This window comes from Procambarus clarkii, chromosome 4 (genome assembly GCF_040958095.1).
Source record: "Procambarus clarkii isolate CNS0578487 chromosome 4, FALCON_Pclarkii_2.0, whole genome shotgun sequence".
NCBI classification, from domain to species: Eukaryota; Metazoa; Arthropoda; class Malacostraca; order Decapoda; family Cambaridae; genus Procambarus; species Procambarus clarkii.
The window spans coordinates 58,363,585-58,382,870 of NC_091153.1; the positions used below are offsets into that span (position 1 = coordinate 58,363,585).

At 51.7% G+C, this 19,286-nt stretch overlaps 1 protein-coding gene across 1 annotated transcript in view; it reads right to left on the reverse strand.

Annotated features, from left to right (window-relative positions):
• LOC138349878 (protein O-mannosyl-transferase TMTC1-like) overlaps window positions 1-14,966 on the reverse strand; it is a 142,637-nt gene extending 127,671 nt beyond the window's left edge. Inside the window, exons 1-2 of the mRNA XM_069336886.1 lie at window positions 14,799-14,966; window positions 14,391-14,464 (exon numbers count right to left, since the gene is read on the reverse strand). Of these exons, the coding sequence (XP_069192987.1) occupies window positions 14,391-14,464; window positions 14,799-14,966 (242 nt within the window). The remainder of the gene's footprint in view (window positions 1-14,390; window positions 14,465-14,798) is intronic.
• Window positions 14,967-19,286: the final 4,320 nt, after the last annotated feature.

Below are 19,286 nucleotides of genomic sequence, written 5' to 3' on the forward strand. Positions count from 1 at the left end.
TGTACTTATTTATAAGCAAAATAGTGACTATAAGCAATAAGTCATATATGTGCTGTCTTGTGCGAGAGCAGGTTGAATGCGAATAATAATAATAGTTTTGAGTGTATAGTGTTAGAAACAGCTTTATGAGAGAGAGAGAGAGAGAGAGAGAGAGAGAGAGAGAGAGAGAGGGGGGGGGGGGACAAGCTTTTTCACGGGCAAACGTAATTAGCTATTGTGTGTGTTTTTGGACCTCAGTTGGTGGCCGGGGGTTGTGTTGGTCCAGGTAGTGGTGGCAGTGGTGGTGGTTGCGGTGGTGGGGTTAGTGGAGGTGGTGGTGGTTGCAGTGGTGGTTGTAGTGGAGGTGGTGGTGGTGGTTGCGGTGGTGGCAGTGGTTGTGATGGCTGTGACGGTGGTGAAGGTGGTGGCAGTGGTTGTGGCGGTGGTAGTGGTAGTGGTGGTGGCAGTGGTTGTGGTGGCAGTGACGGTTGTGGTTGTGGTAGTGGTTGTGGTGGTGGTGATGCGGTCCGTCTGAGAAGGGCAAGAGGAAGTCCTTGTGGTGGCAGAGGTGGGGCGGTAATCTTTCGTCAATCCTCAAGGCATTAGATAAGTTCCTTAGTATCTTAATTGGATAAGCGTTTTCTGGCTTCAGTGCCATCCGGCTCCAGTGCCATCCGGCTCCAGTGCCATCCGGCTCCAGTGCCATCCGGCTCCTGTGCCATCCGGCTCCTGTGCCATCCGGCTCCATGTGCCATCCGGCTCCAGTGCCATCCGGCTCCAGTGCCATCCGGCCCTTACAGCCGGAAGCCTCCTGAACACTTGGCTGCTCCCCGAGACCCCTCCCCCCTTGCAAGCACACAACCTAACGGTCCCTATTGTTACCTTGTTATAGCTTGTTACAAAGTTAATCCTGTTATAAAGTTTTTTTGGCGCGTTAGATACTTGTTACAACTCGTGGATGGTTAACTTGGAACGTGACACGAAACCAGTTTTCCAGATGTGGGAACAATTCCCTTCCCCACTTCGACTGGCAGCTCCCTTAGAAGGTGTTACAAGCTGTTCGAATGTTGCAGCAATGTTGTAGTTTCGTCGTTAACGACTCGACTCATACCTCGACGTAAGTGAAGACAGGTGAGACCCACATTATGTGATGTGAGGCCCACATTACGTGATGTGAGACCCACATTACGTGATGTGAGGCCCACATTACGTGATGTGAGGCCCACATTACGTGATGTGAGGCCCACATTACGTGATGTGAGGCCCACATTACGGGATGTGAGGCCCACATTACGTGATGTGAGGCCCACATTACGTGATGTGAGGCCCACATTACGTAATGTGAGGCCCACATTACGTGATGTGAGGCCCACATTACGTGATGTGAGGCCCACATTACGTGATGTGAGGCCCACATTACGTGATGTGAGGCCCACATTACGTGATGTGAGGCCCACATTACGTGATGTGAGGCCCACATTACGTGATGTGAGGCCCACATTACGGGATGTGAGGCCCACATTACGTAATGTGAGGCCCACATTACGTGATGTGAGGCCCACATTACGTGATGTGAGGCCCACATTACGGGATGTGAGGCCCACATTACGGGATGTGAGGCCCACATTACGTGATGTGAGGCCCACATTACGGGATGTGAGGCCCACATTACGTGATGTGAGGCCCACATTACGTGATGTGAGGCCCACATTACGTGATGTGAGGCCCACATTACGGGATGTGAGGCCCACATTACGTGATGTGAGGCCCACATTACGGGATGTGAGGCCCACATTACGTGATGTGAGGCCCACATTACGGGATGTGAGGCCCACATTACGGGATGTGAGGCCCACATTACGTGATGTGAGGCCCACATTACGGGATGTGAGGCCCACATTACGTGATGTGAGTCCCACATTACGGGATGTGAGGCCCACATTACGTGATGTGAGGCCCACATTACGTGATGTGAGGCCCACATTACGGGATGTGAGGCCCACATTACGGGATGTGAGGCCCACATTACGGGATGTGAGGCCCACATTACGTGATGTGAGGCCCACATTACGTGATGTGAGGCCCACATTACGGGATGTGAGGCCCACATTACGTGATGTGAGGCCCACATTACGGGATGTGAGGCCCACATTACGTGATGTGAGACCCACATTACGTGATGTGAGGCCCACATTATGTGATGTGAGACCATTGCGAACAACAGTGAAAGCTTGTCATGATTGATATATATTATAATGCATTGTTATCAATGTGTCATGCCTCCAGTGCCTGTGGGACAGACCCAGTGCCTGTGGGTCAGCCCCAGTGCCTGTGGTTCAGCCCCAGTGCCTGTGGGTCAGCCCCAGTGCCTGTGGGTCAGCCCCAGTGCCTGTGGGTCAGCCCCAGTGCCTGTGTTTACTAGTTGTGTTGTGTTTTACGGGGGTTGAGCTTTGCTCTTTGGGCCCGCCTCTCAACTGTCAATCAACTGTTTACTAACTACTTTTTTTTTTTTCCCACACCACACACACACACACACACACCAGGAAGCAGCCCGTGACAGCTGACTAACTCCCAGGTACCTATTTACTGCTAGGTAACAGGGGCACTTAGGGTGAAAGAAACTTTGCCCATTTGTTTCTGCCTCGTGCGGGAATCGAACCTACGCCACAAACTTACGAATCCTGCGCGCTATCCACCAGGCTACGAGGCCCCCCTATTCTATTGATTTCGGGGCTTTTAGTGTCCCCGCGGCCCGGTCCTCGACCAGGCCTCCACCCCCAGGAAGCAGCCCGTGACAGCTGACTAACACCCAGGTACCTATTTTACTGCTAGGTAACAGGGGCATTCAGGGTGAAAGAAACTTTGCCCATTTGTTTCTGCTTCGTGCGGGAATCGAACCCGCGCCACAGAATTACAAGTCCTGCGCGCTATCCACCAGGCTACGAGACCCCCCCCACAGGCCCCAGTGCCTGTGGGTCAGCCCCAGTGCCTGTGGGTCAACTCCAGTGCCTGTGGGTCAGCCCCAGTGCCTGTGGGTCAGCCCCAGTGCTTGTGGGTCAGCCCCAGTGCCTGTGGGTCAGCCCCCGTTCCTGAGGGTCAGCCCCAGTGCCTGTGGGTCAGCGCCAGTGCCTGTGGGTCAGCTCCAGTGCCTGTGGGTCAGCCCCAGTGCCTGTGTGTCACCCCAGTACCTGTGGGTCAGACCCAGTGCCTGTGGGTCAGCCCCAGTACCTGTGGGTCAGCCCCAGTGCCTGTGGGACAGACCCAGTGCCTGTGGGTCAGACCCAGTGCCTTTGGGTCACCCCAAGTGCATGTGGGTCAGCCCCAGTGCCTGTGGGTCAGCCCCAGTACCTGAGGGTCAGCCCCAGTGCCTGTGGGTCAGCCCCAGTACCTGTGGGTCAGCCCCAGTGCCTGTGGGTCAGCCCCAGTGCCTGTGAATCAGCCCCAGTGCCTGTGGGTCAGCACCAGTGCCTGTGGGTCAGCCCCTGTGCATGTGGGTTAGACCCAGTGCCTTTGGGTCACCCCAAGTGCCTGTGGGTCAGCTTCAGTGCCTTTGGGTCAGCCCCAGTGCCTGTGGGTCAGCCCCAGTGCCTGTGGGTCAGCCCCAGTGCCTGTGGGTCAGCCCCAGTGCCTGTGGGTCAGCCCCAGTGCCTGTGGGTCAGCCTCAGTGCCTGTACTCACCTAGTTGTACTCACCTAGTTGTGTTTGCGGGGGTTGAGCTCTGGCTCTTTGGTCCCGCCTCTCAACCGTCAATCAACAGGTGTACAGATTCCTGAGCCTATCGGGCTCTGTCATATCTACACTTGAAACTGTGTATGGAGTCAGCCTCCACCACATCACTTCCTAATGCATTCCATTTGTCAACCACTCTGACACTAAAAAAGTTCTTTCTAATATCTCTGTGGCTCATTTGGGCACTCAGTTTCCACCTGTGTCCCCTAGTACGTGTGCCCCTTGTGTTAAATAGACTGTCTTTATCTACCCTATCAATCCCCTTCAGAATCTTGAATGTGGTGATCATGTCCCCCCTAACTCTTCTGTCTTCCAGCGAAGTGAGAAGGACCGAGTACAGAGCCCTGTGGGACTCCACTGGTGACTTCATGCCAATCGGAGGTCTCACCCCTAACCGTAACTCTCTGCTCTCTGCACTCTGTATGTGTTACCAGATGTGATTCCTAGTGCCTGTAGGTCAGCCCCAGTGCCTGTGGGTCAGCCCCAGTGCCTGTGGGTCAGCCCCAGTGCTTGTGAGTCAGCCCCAGTGCCTGTAGGTCAGCCCCAGTGCCTGTAGGTCAGCCCCAGTGCCTGTAGGTCAGCCCCAGTGCCTGTAGGTCAGCCCCAGTGCCTGTAGGTCAGTCCCAGTGCCTGTGGGTCAGCCTCAGTGCCTGGGAGTCAGCCCCAGTGCCTGTGGGTCACCCCAATGGCCTGTGGGTCAGCCCCAGTGCCTAGTAGGTCAGCCCCAGTGCCTGTAGGTCAGCCCCAGTGCCTGTGGGTCAGCCCCAGTGCCTGTGGGTCAGCCCCAGTGCCTGTGGGTCAGCCCCAGTGCCTGTGGGTCCAGCCCCAGTGCCTGTGGGTCAGACCCAGTGCCTGTGGGTCAGCCCCAGTGCCTGTGAGTCAGCCCCAGTGCCTGTGGGTCAGCCCCAGTGCCTGTGAGTCAGACCCAGTGCCTGTGGGTCAGACCCAGTGCCTGTGGGTCAGACCCAGTGCCTGTGGGTCAGACCCAGTGCCTGTGGGTCAGACCCAGTGCCTGTGGGTCTGCCCAAGTGCGTGTGGGTCAGCCAGAGTGCCTGTGGGTCATCCCCAGTGATTGTGAGTCAGCCCAAGTGCCTGTACTCACCTAGTTGTACTCACCCAGTTGTGTTTGCGGGGGTTGAGCTCTGGCTCTTTGGTCCTGCCTCTCAACCGTCAATCAACAGGTGTACAGATTCCTGAGCCTATCGGGCTCTGTCATATCTACATTTGAAACTGTGTATGGAGTCAGCCTCCACCACATCACTTCCTAATGCATTCCATTTGTCAACCACTCTGACACTAAAAAAGTTCTTTCTAATATCTCTGTGGCTCATTTGGGCACTCAGTTTCCACCTGTGTACCCTTGTGCGTGTTCCCCTTTTGTTAAATAGACTGTCTTTATCTACCCTATCAATTCCCTTCAGAATCTTGAATGTTGTGATCATGTCCCCCCTAACTCTTCTGTCTTCCAGCGAAGTGAGGTTTAATTCCCGTAGTCTCTCCTCGTAGCTCATACCTCTCAGCTCGGGTACTAGTCTGGTGGCAAACCTTTGAACCTTTTCCAGTTTAGTCTTATCCTTGACTAGATATGGACTCTATGCTGGGGCTGCATACTCCAGGATTGGCCTGACATATGTGGTATACAAAGTTCTGAATGATTCTTTACACAAGTTTCTGAATGCCGTTCGTATGCTGGCCAGCCTGGCATATGCCGCTGATGTTATCCGCTTGATATGTGCTGCAGGAGACAGGTCTGGCGTGATATCAACCCCCAAGTCTTTTTCCTTCTCTGACTCCTGAAGAATTTCCTCTCCCAGATAATACCTTGTATCTGGCCTCCTGCTCCCTACACCTATCTTCATTACATTACATTTGGTTGGGTTAAACTCTAACAACCCTTTTTTCGACCATTCCTTCAGCTTGTCTAGGTCTTCTTGAAGTCTCAAACAGTCCTCTTCTGTTTTAATCCTTCTCATAATTTTAGCATCGTCCGCAAACATTGAGAGAAATGAATCGATACCCTCCGGGAGATCATTTACACATATCAGAAACAAGATAGGACCGAGTACAGAGCCCTGTGGGACTCCACTGGTGACTTCATGCCAATCGGAGGTCTCACCCCTCACCGTAACTCTCTGCTTCCTATTGCTTAGATACTCCCTTATCCACTGGAGCACCTTACCAGCTACACCTGCCTGTCTCTCCAGCTTATGTACCAGCCTCTTATGCTGTACTGTGTCAAAGGCTTTCCGACAATCCAAGAAAATGCAGTCCGCCCAGCCCTCTCTTTCTTGCTTAATCTGTGTCACCTGATCGTAGAATTCTATCAAGCCTGTAAGGCAAGATTTACCCCTCCCTGAACCCATGTTGGCGATTTGTCACGAAGTCCCTTCTCTCCAGATGTGTTACCAGGTTTTTTCTCACGATCTTCTCCATCACCTTGCATGGTATACAAGTCAAGGAAACTGGTATGTAGTTCAGTGCCTCTTGTCTGTCCCCCTTTTTGTATATTGGGACCACATTCGCCGTCTTCCATATTTCTGGTAGGTCTCCCGTCTCTAGTGACTTACTATACACTATGGAGAGTGGCAAGCAAAGTGCCTCTGCACACTCTTTCAGTACCCATAGTGAGATCCCATCTGGACCAACAGCCTTTCTAACATCCAGATCCAGCAGGTGTCTCTTGACCTCCTCTCTCGTGATTTCGAACTCCTCCAAGGCCGCCTGGTTTACCTCCCTTTCTCCTAGCACAGTGACCTCACCCTGTTCTATTGTGAAGACCTCCTGGAACCTCTTGTTGAGTTCCTCACACACCTCTCTGTCATTCTCTGTATACCTGTCCTCGCCTGTTCGAAGTTTCAATACCTGTTCTTTCACTGTTGTTTTCCTTCTGATGTGACTGTGGAGTAGCTTTGGTTCGGTCTTGGCTTTGTTTGCTATATCATTTTCAAAATTTTTCTCTGCTTCTCTTCTCACCCTGACGTACTCATTCCTGGTTCTCTGGTATCTCTCTCTGCTTTCTGGTGTTCTGTTATTCCGGAAGTTCCTCCACGCCTTTTTGTTCAGTTTCTTCGCTTCCATACATGCCCTGTTAAACCATGGATTCTTCTGTTGCTTCTCGGATTTTTCCCTTTGGGCCGGGATGAACCTGTTTACTGCCTCCTGACACTTTTGGGTAACATAGTCCATCATACCCTGTACAGACTTGTCTCTGAGGTCTGTGTCCCAGGGTATTTCACTTAGGAAACTTCTCATCTGTTCATAATTCCCCTTTCGGTATGCCAGCCTTTTGATTCCTAGTTCTTTTTTGGGGGAGATAAGTCCTAGCTCTACCAGGTACTCAAAGTTCAATACACTGTGGTCACTCATTCCTAAGGGCGCTTCCATCTTAACTTCCCTTATATCCCATTCATTTAGGGTAAATATCAAATCAAGCATTGCTGGTTCATCTTCTCCTCTCATTCTTGTTGGTTCTTTGGTGTGCTGGCTTAGAAATTTTCTTGTTGCCACGTCCAGCAGCTTAGCTCTCCATGTTTCTGGTCCTCCATGCGGGTCTCTGTTCTTCCAATCTATCTTCCCATGGTTGAAGTCTCCCATAATTAGTAGTCCAGATCCATTCCTGCTAGCAACAGAAGCTGCTCTTTCTATTATGTTAATGGTGGCCATGTTGTTTCTATCATATTCCTGTCTAGGTCTTCTGTCATTTGGTGGTGGATTATATATGACTACGACTATAATTTTTTTCCCTCCATTTGTTACAGTACCTGCTATGTAGTCACTGAAACCTTCACAGCCCTGAATATCCATCTCCTCAAAATCCCAGCCTTTTCTTACCAGCAGAGCTACACCACCCCCACCTCTTCCTTCCCTCTCTTTCCTCATAACATAATAGTCCTGTGGGAACACTGCATTTGTTATCGTTTTTGTGATCTTTGTTTCTGTGAGGGCTATTATGTCTGGATTTTCCTCTAGTACCAGTTCTCCAAGCTCATTTGCTTTATTTGTAATTCCATCTATGTTAGTGTACATCGCTTTGAGGCTCACTTTCTTCTGTCCCTTCTCAAATCGCCTCCTTGGTGAGTGTTCTGCTGGTGGGGGAGGCTGTTCCATGGGTGTGAGGACCTGTGAGGTGGATAACAGGGTCTCAGAGGATACTGGGATGAGGGGCGGGGGATCCAGTGAAAGGGGAGGGACAGGGAGGGTATGGGGTGAAAGGGGAGGGAGGACGGGAAGGAAAGGGGGAGAGGGAGGACTCGGGAGGAGGGGAGGGGTAGAAGGGTGGGGATTGGGTGTGAGGGGAGGGAGATTTGGCTGAACATTTGAGTGGGGGCAGGGAGGGTTTGGGGTAGGGGGGTTTTCTATGCAGAGGAGGGAGGCGGGGTTGTCCTCCCTTCTGGTGTTACTGGGTAGCTGGTTGTGGGTTGCCCCCTCGCCTCTGGGGGTGTTGTGTTGGGAGCTGTGACTTCCTGGATTTCCCCTCTCGCCCTGCACCTCTTCCTTGCTTCTGCCGCCACGGCTCCCTCCTCCCTTGTCATGTCTCTCTGGAGGAATACATTTTTTAATTCTCCCACGTTTTTCAGAGAGCTCTTCCTTGATAGGATCTTCTCCTTTGTGTTCTCGTTTGCAAACACTATCTTTATCATTCGGTCTCGGTCTTTGTTGTACCAGCCTAGCCTGAAAACCATCTCAATGCTATGCTCAGCCCCTTCCATGTCAAGTGCCTTTAGTACTTCATTCACTTCTGCTTTGTCCTTGTCATTCCACTCTGTCCTATTAGATCCTTCCTGCTCTTTAATACCCACAGCAACCACTGATCTGTTCCTTTCCAGCAGTTGGCTAGTGGAGCGTGCCGCCTCCTGTGAGGTGGCTGCTTTCATGGCCACCTCCATCACTGCAGTCATTACTTCAGAGTTATTTTTTTTTAGTATTTCCGCAAATGTTGCTTTTATTGTGGCATTCTCATCCAAAAAACTATTACCACCTTCTCCCTGGATGGTTTTCTGATTCTTAGCCTCGATACCATTCTCTTTGAGGGCTCTAATCTCCTCCTTTGCTGCTGTCAGCTCTCTTTTCAGGTTGTTTATTTCGTTCTTCATTTCCTGCATCATTTCTTGCATCTCACTCTTGATGTCCTCCAGAAACTGGGCGAACATTTCCTTCATCTCGTCACCTTGGCTCTTTCCTGTTCCCCTGGTACCTATGGCTGCCATGCTTGACCCTATTGGGATGGGGGAGGGAGAGAGAGAGAGGAAGAGAGAGAGAGGAAGAGAGAGAGAAAGAGAGAGAGAGAAAGGGAGTGATAAAGGGAGAGATAAATGGGTGGGTGGGGGGGATCCGACCCTTCAACTGAAGTGAGAAGAAAGTAGAAGGGGAGGGGGGGGGGAGGAGATGGAGAGAGAGGCGGGAGGGAGAGAGAGGAAGAGGGAGAGAGATAGAGAAGGAAAGAGTGGGTGAGGGAGAGAGCGGGTGAGGGAGAGAGGGGGGGGAGGTGTGTGTGTGTGTGTGTGTGTGTGTGTGTGTGTGTGTGTGTGTGTGTGTGCAGAGAGGGAGGGGGAAGGAAAGAGAGGGAGGGAGAGGAGAGAGAGAGAGAGAGAGAGAGAGAGAGAGAGAGAGAGAGAGAGAGAGAGAGAGAGAGAGAGAGAGAGAGAGAGAGAGAGAGAGAGCAGGAGAGAGATAGTGGGAGTGGGAGAGAGGGAGTGGGAGAAAGGGAGAGTGGGGAGGGGAAGAGTGTGTGTATGGGCGATGCGGGGGACCTGGGGGAGGGTGGGGGGGGCGGAGATGGCGACTAGGTCAGGTCAGGTGAGATGGTGGGGTCAAGAGGGGGGGGGGGGGGAGAGTAAGGTGCTGATCCCAGGTGTTAGTGCCTTTTCCCCTGACTGAACAATTGTGTGTGTGTGTGTTTACTAGTTGTGTTTTTACGGGGGTTGAGCTTTGCTCTTTCGGCCCGCCTCTCAACTGTCAATCTGTCACTGTTTACTAACTACTTTTTTTTTTTTTTTTTTTTTTTTTTTTTCTCTCCACACCACACACACACACCCCAGGAAGCAGCCCGTGACAGCTGACTAACTCCCAGGTACCTATTTACTGCTAGGTAACAGGGGCATTCAGGGTGAAAGAAACTTTGCCCATTTGTTTCTGCCTCGTGTGGGAATCGAACCCGCGCCACAGAATTACGAATCCTGCTCGCTATCCACCAGGCTACAAGGCCCCTACCAGGCTACGAGGCCCCTAGGCCCCGAGGCCCCTGTGTGTGTGTGAGTGTGTGTGTGTGTGTGTGTGTGTGTGAGTGTGCACGTGTGTGTGTGTGTGTGTCTGTTTTAGAGTGTGCACACTTGTGTGCGTGTATACGTAAGTGGGCGGGCGTGCTTGTATGTGTCAAGATATCCCTTATGCGTTACCTCTGCCTAAATGAGCCACTCGGAGATTTTTAACTATATATGATATCCTGAACAAGAATTTGATAATATTTTACCTCAATCTGTACACCTGATTAATTGACCAGAGAGGGGGTACATACCCGTCTCCTCCCGCTCACACAACCAGATGAGTAAGGGCGATGTATGATGACGATGGTTATCCGTCGTTGTCTCCCACTAGGTGATTCACTAAGTGCTGGTAGATTGATGAGGTCGGTTCTTCTCTGTCTACACAAAGCTCTGGAGTCAGTCACTGTATCGTTATGTGACAGTTCACTAATTCACTGTACCACTGATCACAGTCACCACTCAACAGCACAATCAGGTAGTTCCACGGCGGGGAGTCCCACCCAGTCAGGTCGCACACTTACATGCACCGGTGATGCCCTAGCTCCACTTTGGTTTCTTCGCCAAATCTTCGCACTATCGCTAGCGATATGACTATGCTATATTGCACCCTGCTAGCTACACACTGCGAGAGGCCAAATACTATGATCTAGCCTCTATACTCTTTCAATGTCACGAGAAATTGACGAATTTCCACGGACCTCACTAATCGTGTGTCTCTCCTACCGTTGTGTGTCACTTCTGGCCTTCACCTTGCTGTCCTCACACGTGTGTGTGTCACTTCTGTGAGTCAGAAGTTCTGTGGGTCAGCTCCAATGCCTGTGGGTTAACCCCAGTGCCTATGGGTCTGCCCAAGTGCCTGTGGGTCAGCCCCAGTGCCTGTGGGTCAGCCCCAGTGCCTGTGGGTCAGCCCCAGTGCCTGTGGGTCAGCCCCAGTGCCTGTGGGTCAGCCCCAGTGCCTGACGGTCAAGTTATAAAACCTCACAATTTTAACAGTCACGGAGTGCCTGTAGCGTATATTTCTAAAATGATCAAGGGGCGGCTGGGCCTCACTGTTGGGTAAAAAAACTGTGTTATCTGGGGCTTTATGTCTCATGGGGTGCGGAAGGGCAAGACAGGCGGGAACAGCGAAGCGGCGGCTCATGCACTCCCTTCACGGGAGAAAGGGAAGGTGTTGATGTAAGTAATTTAAGGATAGGTGGGGAAATATCCTTAATTCTATCCTTAATATCCTTTGGGAGATGTAATTCACAGAGAGGCGCCGAGAATGCCGTTGAAGGTAAAGGGGGGGAGGGGGGTTGGAATTGTGGCATTGGGAAATTAAATTCAGTGTGAGGGGTAGAAGGAATGGGAGGTATTAAGGGAAAGCGCCAAGTCATTACGACTATATAGCACGTGGAAGAGGTCTGGATAAGGCTTTGGGATGGGACGAGGGGAAAGGAATGGTGGCTGCCTTACAAACAACGTAATTGCCCCTGTTTTCTTTTTGTTAAAACTTGTTAGGTGTTAAAACTTGTTCGAACGTTGTAGCAACGTCGTAGTCATGTGCATGGGGGGCCGCAGCCATTTGGAAGGTAGGGGAATCGAACGCCGACCTGCATGAAGCGAGGACATTGCTTTACCGTCCAGCCCAAGTGGTTTGAGAGGTGGAGTAGAGTTTCTTTATCTCCAGAGTGGCGTCTGGAGGTAGGGATAAGAGGGTAGTGGGTAGTGAACCACGGGTGGTTCACACAGGCGGCTCATACAGGTGGCTCACGCAGGTGGCTCACACAGGCGGCTCACACAGGGGGCTCACACAGGTGGCTCACACAGGTGGCTCACACAGGTGGCTCACACAGGCGGTTCACACAGGTGGGTCACACAGGTGGCTCACACAGGTGGCTCACACAGACAAATATTAATCACCAGGAAGGCGTGTGTGTGTGTGGTACTTTCTCGTGGTCTAAAGAAATGTTTCTCTGATAATTTATTTCTCTTATTGACTAACCTGTTTTATCATTTCTGGCCACGGAAAAACATCCCTTCCGGTTGGAAATATGTGTCTTGCTCAGTGTATCTATCGGGAAGGCTATCCAACCGTATCTATCGCCGTAATCCTTTCACTTCTCCTACTTCATGTGTGTTTGAATCTTGCATTAAAAGTGCCTTATGTGCCTATAAATGATGTAACCTTCTCTGTGAGCAACAGGAGGGGTCCTGGGGCCAGATTCACGAAGCAGTTACGCAAGTACTTACAAACGTGTACATCTTTCCTCAATCTATGACGGCTTTGGGTACATTTATTAAAGAGATTACAAGCATTAAAACTTCCCAATCAACTGTTGTTATTGTTATAAACAGCCTCCTGGTGCTTCGGAGCTCATTAACAGTTTAATAGTTGTAAACAAAGCCACCAAAGATTAAGAAAAGATGTACACGTTCGTAAGTACTTGCGTAACTGCTTCGTGAATCCGGGTCCAGACCTACACTAAACTCTCAGGGTATGTACGCCGAGAAAGGGTGTAAATATACCCATATATGTACACGGTGTATATACACCCATATATGTACACGGTGTATATACACCCATATATGTACACGGTGTATATACACCCATATATGTACACGGTGTATATACACCCATATATGTACACGGTGTATATACACCCATATATGTACACGGTGTATATACACCCATATATGTACACGGTGTATATACACCCATAAATACACTAGGTGTATTTACAACCTGCTCTCGTAATAGCACGTCGCATTTTGACGTATACTTTATCTAAGGCCTAAAACTTAGATAACATGGAAGCGGCTTGCGAAATTGACACACAGTGGCTCGTTTTGTGTTCGTGGGTCCTCTGGGAGGTTGGGGCCCAGGTGCTCTAGTACAACCGTTTCTTGACGTTGGGAACGACCGAGGGAAAGTTTTGAAGCTCCGTTTTGTAGTGATTAACACCCTTACCTATACTCTCAAGCAAGAACGACGTCAGATCAAACCCTGGGCAGGTAGGGGTAACTGGGACTGTCCCCTTTATAGCCACGACTGATGTACATAGCAGTAAATGAGGACTGGGACACAAAACTATCCGTGGGTCGTGGATAGGGAAAATGGGATGGCAGCCATGACAGTTGCACTCCTCACTCTGTCCGCCTGTCACAGCTCAGCACAAGTTGACTTTCTGTATATCTTAAAAAAACACCCAAAAAAACTTATCTTCTCATCTAAGTTTATCATTAGTTTCCCCACCGGAACGTTGCATTCTCCCTGTCTGTCTGTCTGTCTGTCTGTCTGTCTGTCTGTCTGTCTGTCTGTCTGTCTGTCTGTCTCTCTCTCTCTCTCTCTCTCTCTCTCTCTCTCTCTCTCTCTCTCGCTCTCTCTCTCTCTCTCTCTCTCTCTCTCTCTCTCTCTCTCTCTCTCTCTCTCTCTCTCTCTCTCTCTCTCTCTCTCTCTCTCTCTCTCTCTCTCTCTCTCTCTCTCTCTCTCTCTCTCTCTCTCTCTCTCTCTCTCTCTCTCTCTCTCTCTCTCCTCTCTCTCTCTCTCTCTCTCTCTCTCTCTCTCTCTCTCTCTCTCTCTCTCTCTCTCTCTCTCTCTCTCTCTCTCTCTCTCTTCTCTCTCTCTCTCTCTCTCTTTCTCTCTCTCTCTTCTCTCTCTCTCTCTCTCTCTCTCTCTCTCTCTCTCTCTCTCTCTCTCTCTCTCTCTCTCTCTCTCTCTCTCTCTCTCTCTCTCTCTCTCTCTCTCTCTCTCTCTCTCTCTCTCTCCTCTGTACCCAATGTCTAAGCCACCTGATATCTGCCAGGCAAGTGGAACTTCATCTCAATTTGTTTTCCAAATACAAGTGTGTTCATTCCTTCTCGTTCCTCACTGCTGCCTTCTACCGCCCTCTCCCTCTCGGAGTGCTTCTCTCTCCTCCCGCCTCCCATTCCCCTTCCGGCTGCGTATATCTTATATAATAGAACACATAAAACGCAAATTTCCATATTCAATAATGCTTTGTCGGCGGAGAAGGAAAACTGGAAGCTTTTGTCCGGATGATGACAAAAAAGGGGCATTTTTTCCACAAGAATGCTATTGAATGGAAATATTAAATAAGGTCATTTTTTCATAGATTATCAGAAGGTGTGGGGGTTCGATTCCCGCAGATCCTAGTGATTAGGCACCATTCCATCACATCAACTCGTTCTCATATCCTTACCAAGTGGTTTATGGTCATTGTGGCTAAGCTCTCGCCTGATTACCTCACCGTACTTGAGGTGTGGGTACACAGCTTACACAAGATGGTAAGAGCAGGAGCCATGTATGTAGAGAGAGAGAGAGAGAGAGAGAGAGAGAGAGAGAGAGAGAGAGAGAGAGAGAGAGAGAGAGAGAGAGAGAGAGAGAGAGACAGAGAGGGGGGGGGGAGGGAGAGAGGGAGAGAGAGGTCTTACTCTCACCTGTGGTAGGAGAGGATGGCCGCCAGGAAGCAGATGGCAGCCAGGACGTCTGCTCGCCCCACCAGTCCAGTCACCTGATGGAGAGCCTCTATTATGCACCCACAACCTGATGGATCAGTCTTAATGTACATTTGATTTATTGACTTATACACATGCACATAATCGTATGCACATGCGCAAGTGTGTATAGACACAAAGCTTCAACCACCACTATACACAGGTGTGTATAGTGTAGAAGTTCCTATCACAAATATACACATCGACAGATGCGTATATTCCTCACTCTAGATTTAGGGTTCTTACCAGCATTATACGCACTGCCAGTTGCGTCAACATCACGTACCACGATCATCATGTTAACTTAGTATGCGACGGGCGTCCGCGGGCGGAGGCGAGCGCTGTACTCACCGCCTCGGTGTGGACGGGGTGGGTGGCGAAGAGCAGACCGGCAGACAGGACGGTGCCCTGCGGCAGGTGCAGCAGACGCAGCAGGAGCCGCGTCAGCAGCACACAGACGCACGAGTGCAGCGCCACGTTCACCAAGTGAAACCCGAGTGGTCGCAGCCCGAACAGCATGTGGTTGACTCTGCAGAGAGAGAAAGGAAAGATGGAACGCCGCGTTAATTCCTTGTGGGGACGAGGTATATATATACGTATGGGAGGTGGGAGGCAGGGAAGCTGAATATAAAACCATCTCATGAATACATTACGTGTCCTGTGCCCGAGAGAGAGGGAAAACACGAAGCAGAGGAAGACTTAAGAACTTAAAAATACAGACTAATTCAGATAGGGTTCCGTTCCTGGCCTGATTATATTTGCTTCCGTATCTACGTGTAATTTATTAACCAAGTAAAAAAATAAATGAATTTAGCAACGAAAGTCAGTTCTCATTCCCTCACCCGGAGAGAGAAAGAGTGAATACAATTCCAACATTAACACCAGAGAGACACACACACAGGCAGGGTGACAACACTAGGCAGGGTGACAACACTAGGCAGGGTGACAACACTACGCATGGTGACAAACCAGAGAGGCACACAAGCAGGGTGACAACACTAGGTAGGGTGATAAGACTAGGCAGGGTGACAACACCAGAGAGGCACACAGGCAGGGTGACAACACCAGAGACAAGCAGGCAGGGTGACAACACCAGACACATGCAGGCAGGGTGACAACACCAGACACATGCAGGCAGGGTGACAACACCAGACACATGCAAGCAGGGTGACAACACCAGACACATGCAGGCAGGGTGACAACACCAGAGACTCACACAGGCAGGGTGACAACACCAGAGACACACACAGGCAGGGTGACAACACCAGAGACATGCAGGCAGGGTGACAACACCAGACACATGCAGGCAGGGTGACAACACCAGACACATGCAGGCAGGGTGACAACACCAGACACATGCAGGCAGGGTGACAACACCAGACACATGCAGGCAGGGTGACAACACCAGACACATGCAGGCAGGGTGACAACACCAGACACATGCAGGCAGGGTGACAACACCAGACACATGCAGGCAGGGTGACAACACCAGACACATGCAGGCAGGGTGACAACACCAGACACATGCAGGCAGGGTGACAACACCAGACACATGCAGGCAGGGTGACAACACCAGAGACTCACACAGGCAGGGTGACAACACCAGAGACACACACAGGCAGGGTGACAACACCAGAGACATGTAGGCAGGGTGACAACACCAGACACATGCAGGCAGGGTGACAACACCAGACACATGCAGGCAGGGTGACAACACCAGACACATGCAGTTAGGGTGACAACACCAGACACATGCAGGCAGGGTGACAACACCAGAGACTCACACAGGCAGGGTGACAACACCAGACACACGCAGGCAGGGTGACAACACCAGACACATGCAGGCAGGGTGACAACACTAGGCAGGGTGACAACACCAGACACATGCAGGCAGGGTGACAACACCAGACACATGCAGGCAGGGTGACAACACCAGACACATACAGGCAGGGTGACAACACTAGGCAGGGTGACAACACCAGACACATGTAGGCAGGGTGACAACACCAGACACATGCAGGCAGGGTGACAACACCAGAGACACACACAGGCAGGGTGACAACACCAGAGACACACACAGGCAGGGTGACAACACCAGAGACACACACAGGCAGGGTGACAACACCAGAGACATGCAGGCAGGGTGACAACACCAGACACATGCAGGCAGGGTGACAACACCAGACACATGTAGGCAGGGTGACAACACCAGAGACATGCAGGCAGGGTGACAACACCAGACACTCGCAGGCAGGGTGACAACACCAGACACATGCAGGCAGGGTGACAACACCAGACACATGCAGGCAGGGTGACAACACCAGGCACATGCAGGCAGGGTGACAACACCAGACACATGTAGGCAGGGTGACAACTCCAGACACATGCAGGCAGGGTGTCAACACCAGACACATGCAGGCAGGGTGACAACACCAGAGACACACACAGGCAGGGTGACAACACCAGAGACATGTAGGCAGGGTGACAACACCAGAGAGGCACACAGGCAGGGTGACAACACCAGAGACACACACAGGCAGGGTGACAACACCAGAGACATGTAGGCAGGGTGACAACACCAGACACATGTAGGCAGGGTGACAACACCAGACACATGCAGGCAGGGTGACAACACCAGACACATGCAGGCAGGGTGACAACACCAGACACATGCAGGCAGGGTGACAACACCAGGCACATGCAGGCAGGGTGACAACACCAGACACATGTAGGCAGGGTGACAACTCCAGACACATGCAGGCAGGGTGTCAACACCAGACACATGCAGGCAGGGTGACAACACCAGAGACACACACAGGCAGGGTGACAACACCAGAGACATGTAGGCAGGGTGACAACACCAGAGAGGCACACAGGCAGGGTGACAACACCAGAGACACACACAGGCAGGGTGACAACACCAGAGACATGTAGGCAGGGTGACAACACCAGACACATGTAGGCAGGGTGACAACACCAGACACATGCAGGCAGGGTGACAACACCAGACACATGCAGGCAGGGTGACAACACCAGACACATGCAGGCAGGGTGACAACACCAGACACATGCAGGCAGGGTGACAACACCAGACACATGCAGGCAGGGTGACAACACCAGACACATGCAGGCAGGGTGACAACACCAGACACATGCAGGCAGGGTGACAACACCAGACACATGCAGGCAGGGTGACAACACCAGACACATGCAGGCAGGGTGACAACACCAGACACATGCAGGCAGGGTGACAACACCAGACACATGCAGGCAGGGTGACAACACCAGAGACTCACACAGGCAGGGTGACAACACCAGAGACACACACAGGCAGGGTGACAACACCAGAGACATGTAGGCAGGGTGACAACACCAGACACATGCAGGCAGGGTGACAACACCAGACACATGCAGGCAGGGTGACAACACCAGACACATGCAGTTAGGGTGACAACACCAGACACATGCAGGCAGGGTGACAACACCAGAGACTCACACAGGCAGGGTGACAACACCAGACACACGCAGGCAGGGTGACAACACCAGACACATGCAGGCAGGGTGACAACACTAGGCAGGGTGACAACACCAGACACATGCAGGCAGGGTGACAACACCAGACACATGCAGGCAGGGTGACAACACCAGACACATACAGGCAGGGTGACAACACTAGGCAGGGTGACAACACCAGACACATGTAGGCAGGGTGACAACACCAGACACATGCAGGCAGGGTGACAACACCAGAGACACACACAGGCAGGGTGACAACACCAGAGACACACACAGGCAGGGTGACAACACCAGAGACACACACAGGCAGGGTGACAACACCAGAGACATGCAGGCAGGGTGACAACACCAGACACATGTAGGCAGGGTGACAACTCCAGACACATGCAGGCAGGGTGACAACACCAGACACATGTAGGCAGGGTGACAACACCAGAGACATGCAGGCAGGGTGACAACACCAGACACTTGCAGGCAGGGTGACAACACCAGACACATGCAGGCAGGGTGACAACACCAGACACATGCAGGCAGGGTGACAACACCAGGCACATGCAGGCAGGGTGACAACACCAGACACATGTAGGCAGGGTGACAACTCCAGACACATGCAGGCAGGGTGTCAACACCAGACACATGCAGGCAGGGTGACAACACCAGAGACACACACAGGCAGGGTGACAACACCAGAGACATGTAGGCAGGGTGACAACACCAGAGAGGCACACAGGCAGGGTGACAACACCAGAGACACACACAGGCAGGGTGACAACACCAGAGACATGTAGGCAGGGTGACAACACCAGACACATGTAGGCAGGGTGACAACACCAGACACATGCAGGCAGGGTGACAACACCAGACACATGTAGGCAGGGTGACAACACCAGACACATGCAGGCAGGGTGACAACACCAGACACATGCAGGCAGGGTGACAACACCAGACACATGCAGGCAGGGTGACAACACCAGACACATGTAGGCAGGGTGACAACACCAGACACATGTAGGCAGGGTGACAACACCAGACACATGCAGGCAGGGTGACAACACCAGACACATGCAGGCAGGGTGACAACACCAGACACATGTAGGCAGGGTGACAACACCAGACACATGCAGGCAGGGTAACAACACCAGACACATGCAGGCAGGGTGACAACACCAGACACATGTAGGCAGGGTGACAACACCAGACACATGCAGGCAGGGTGACAACACCAGACACATGCAGGCAGGGTGACAACACCAGACACATGCAGGCAGGGTGACAACACCAGACACATGCAGGCAGGGTGACAACACCAGACACATGCAGGCA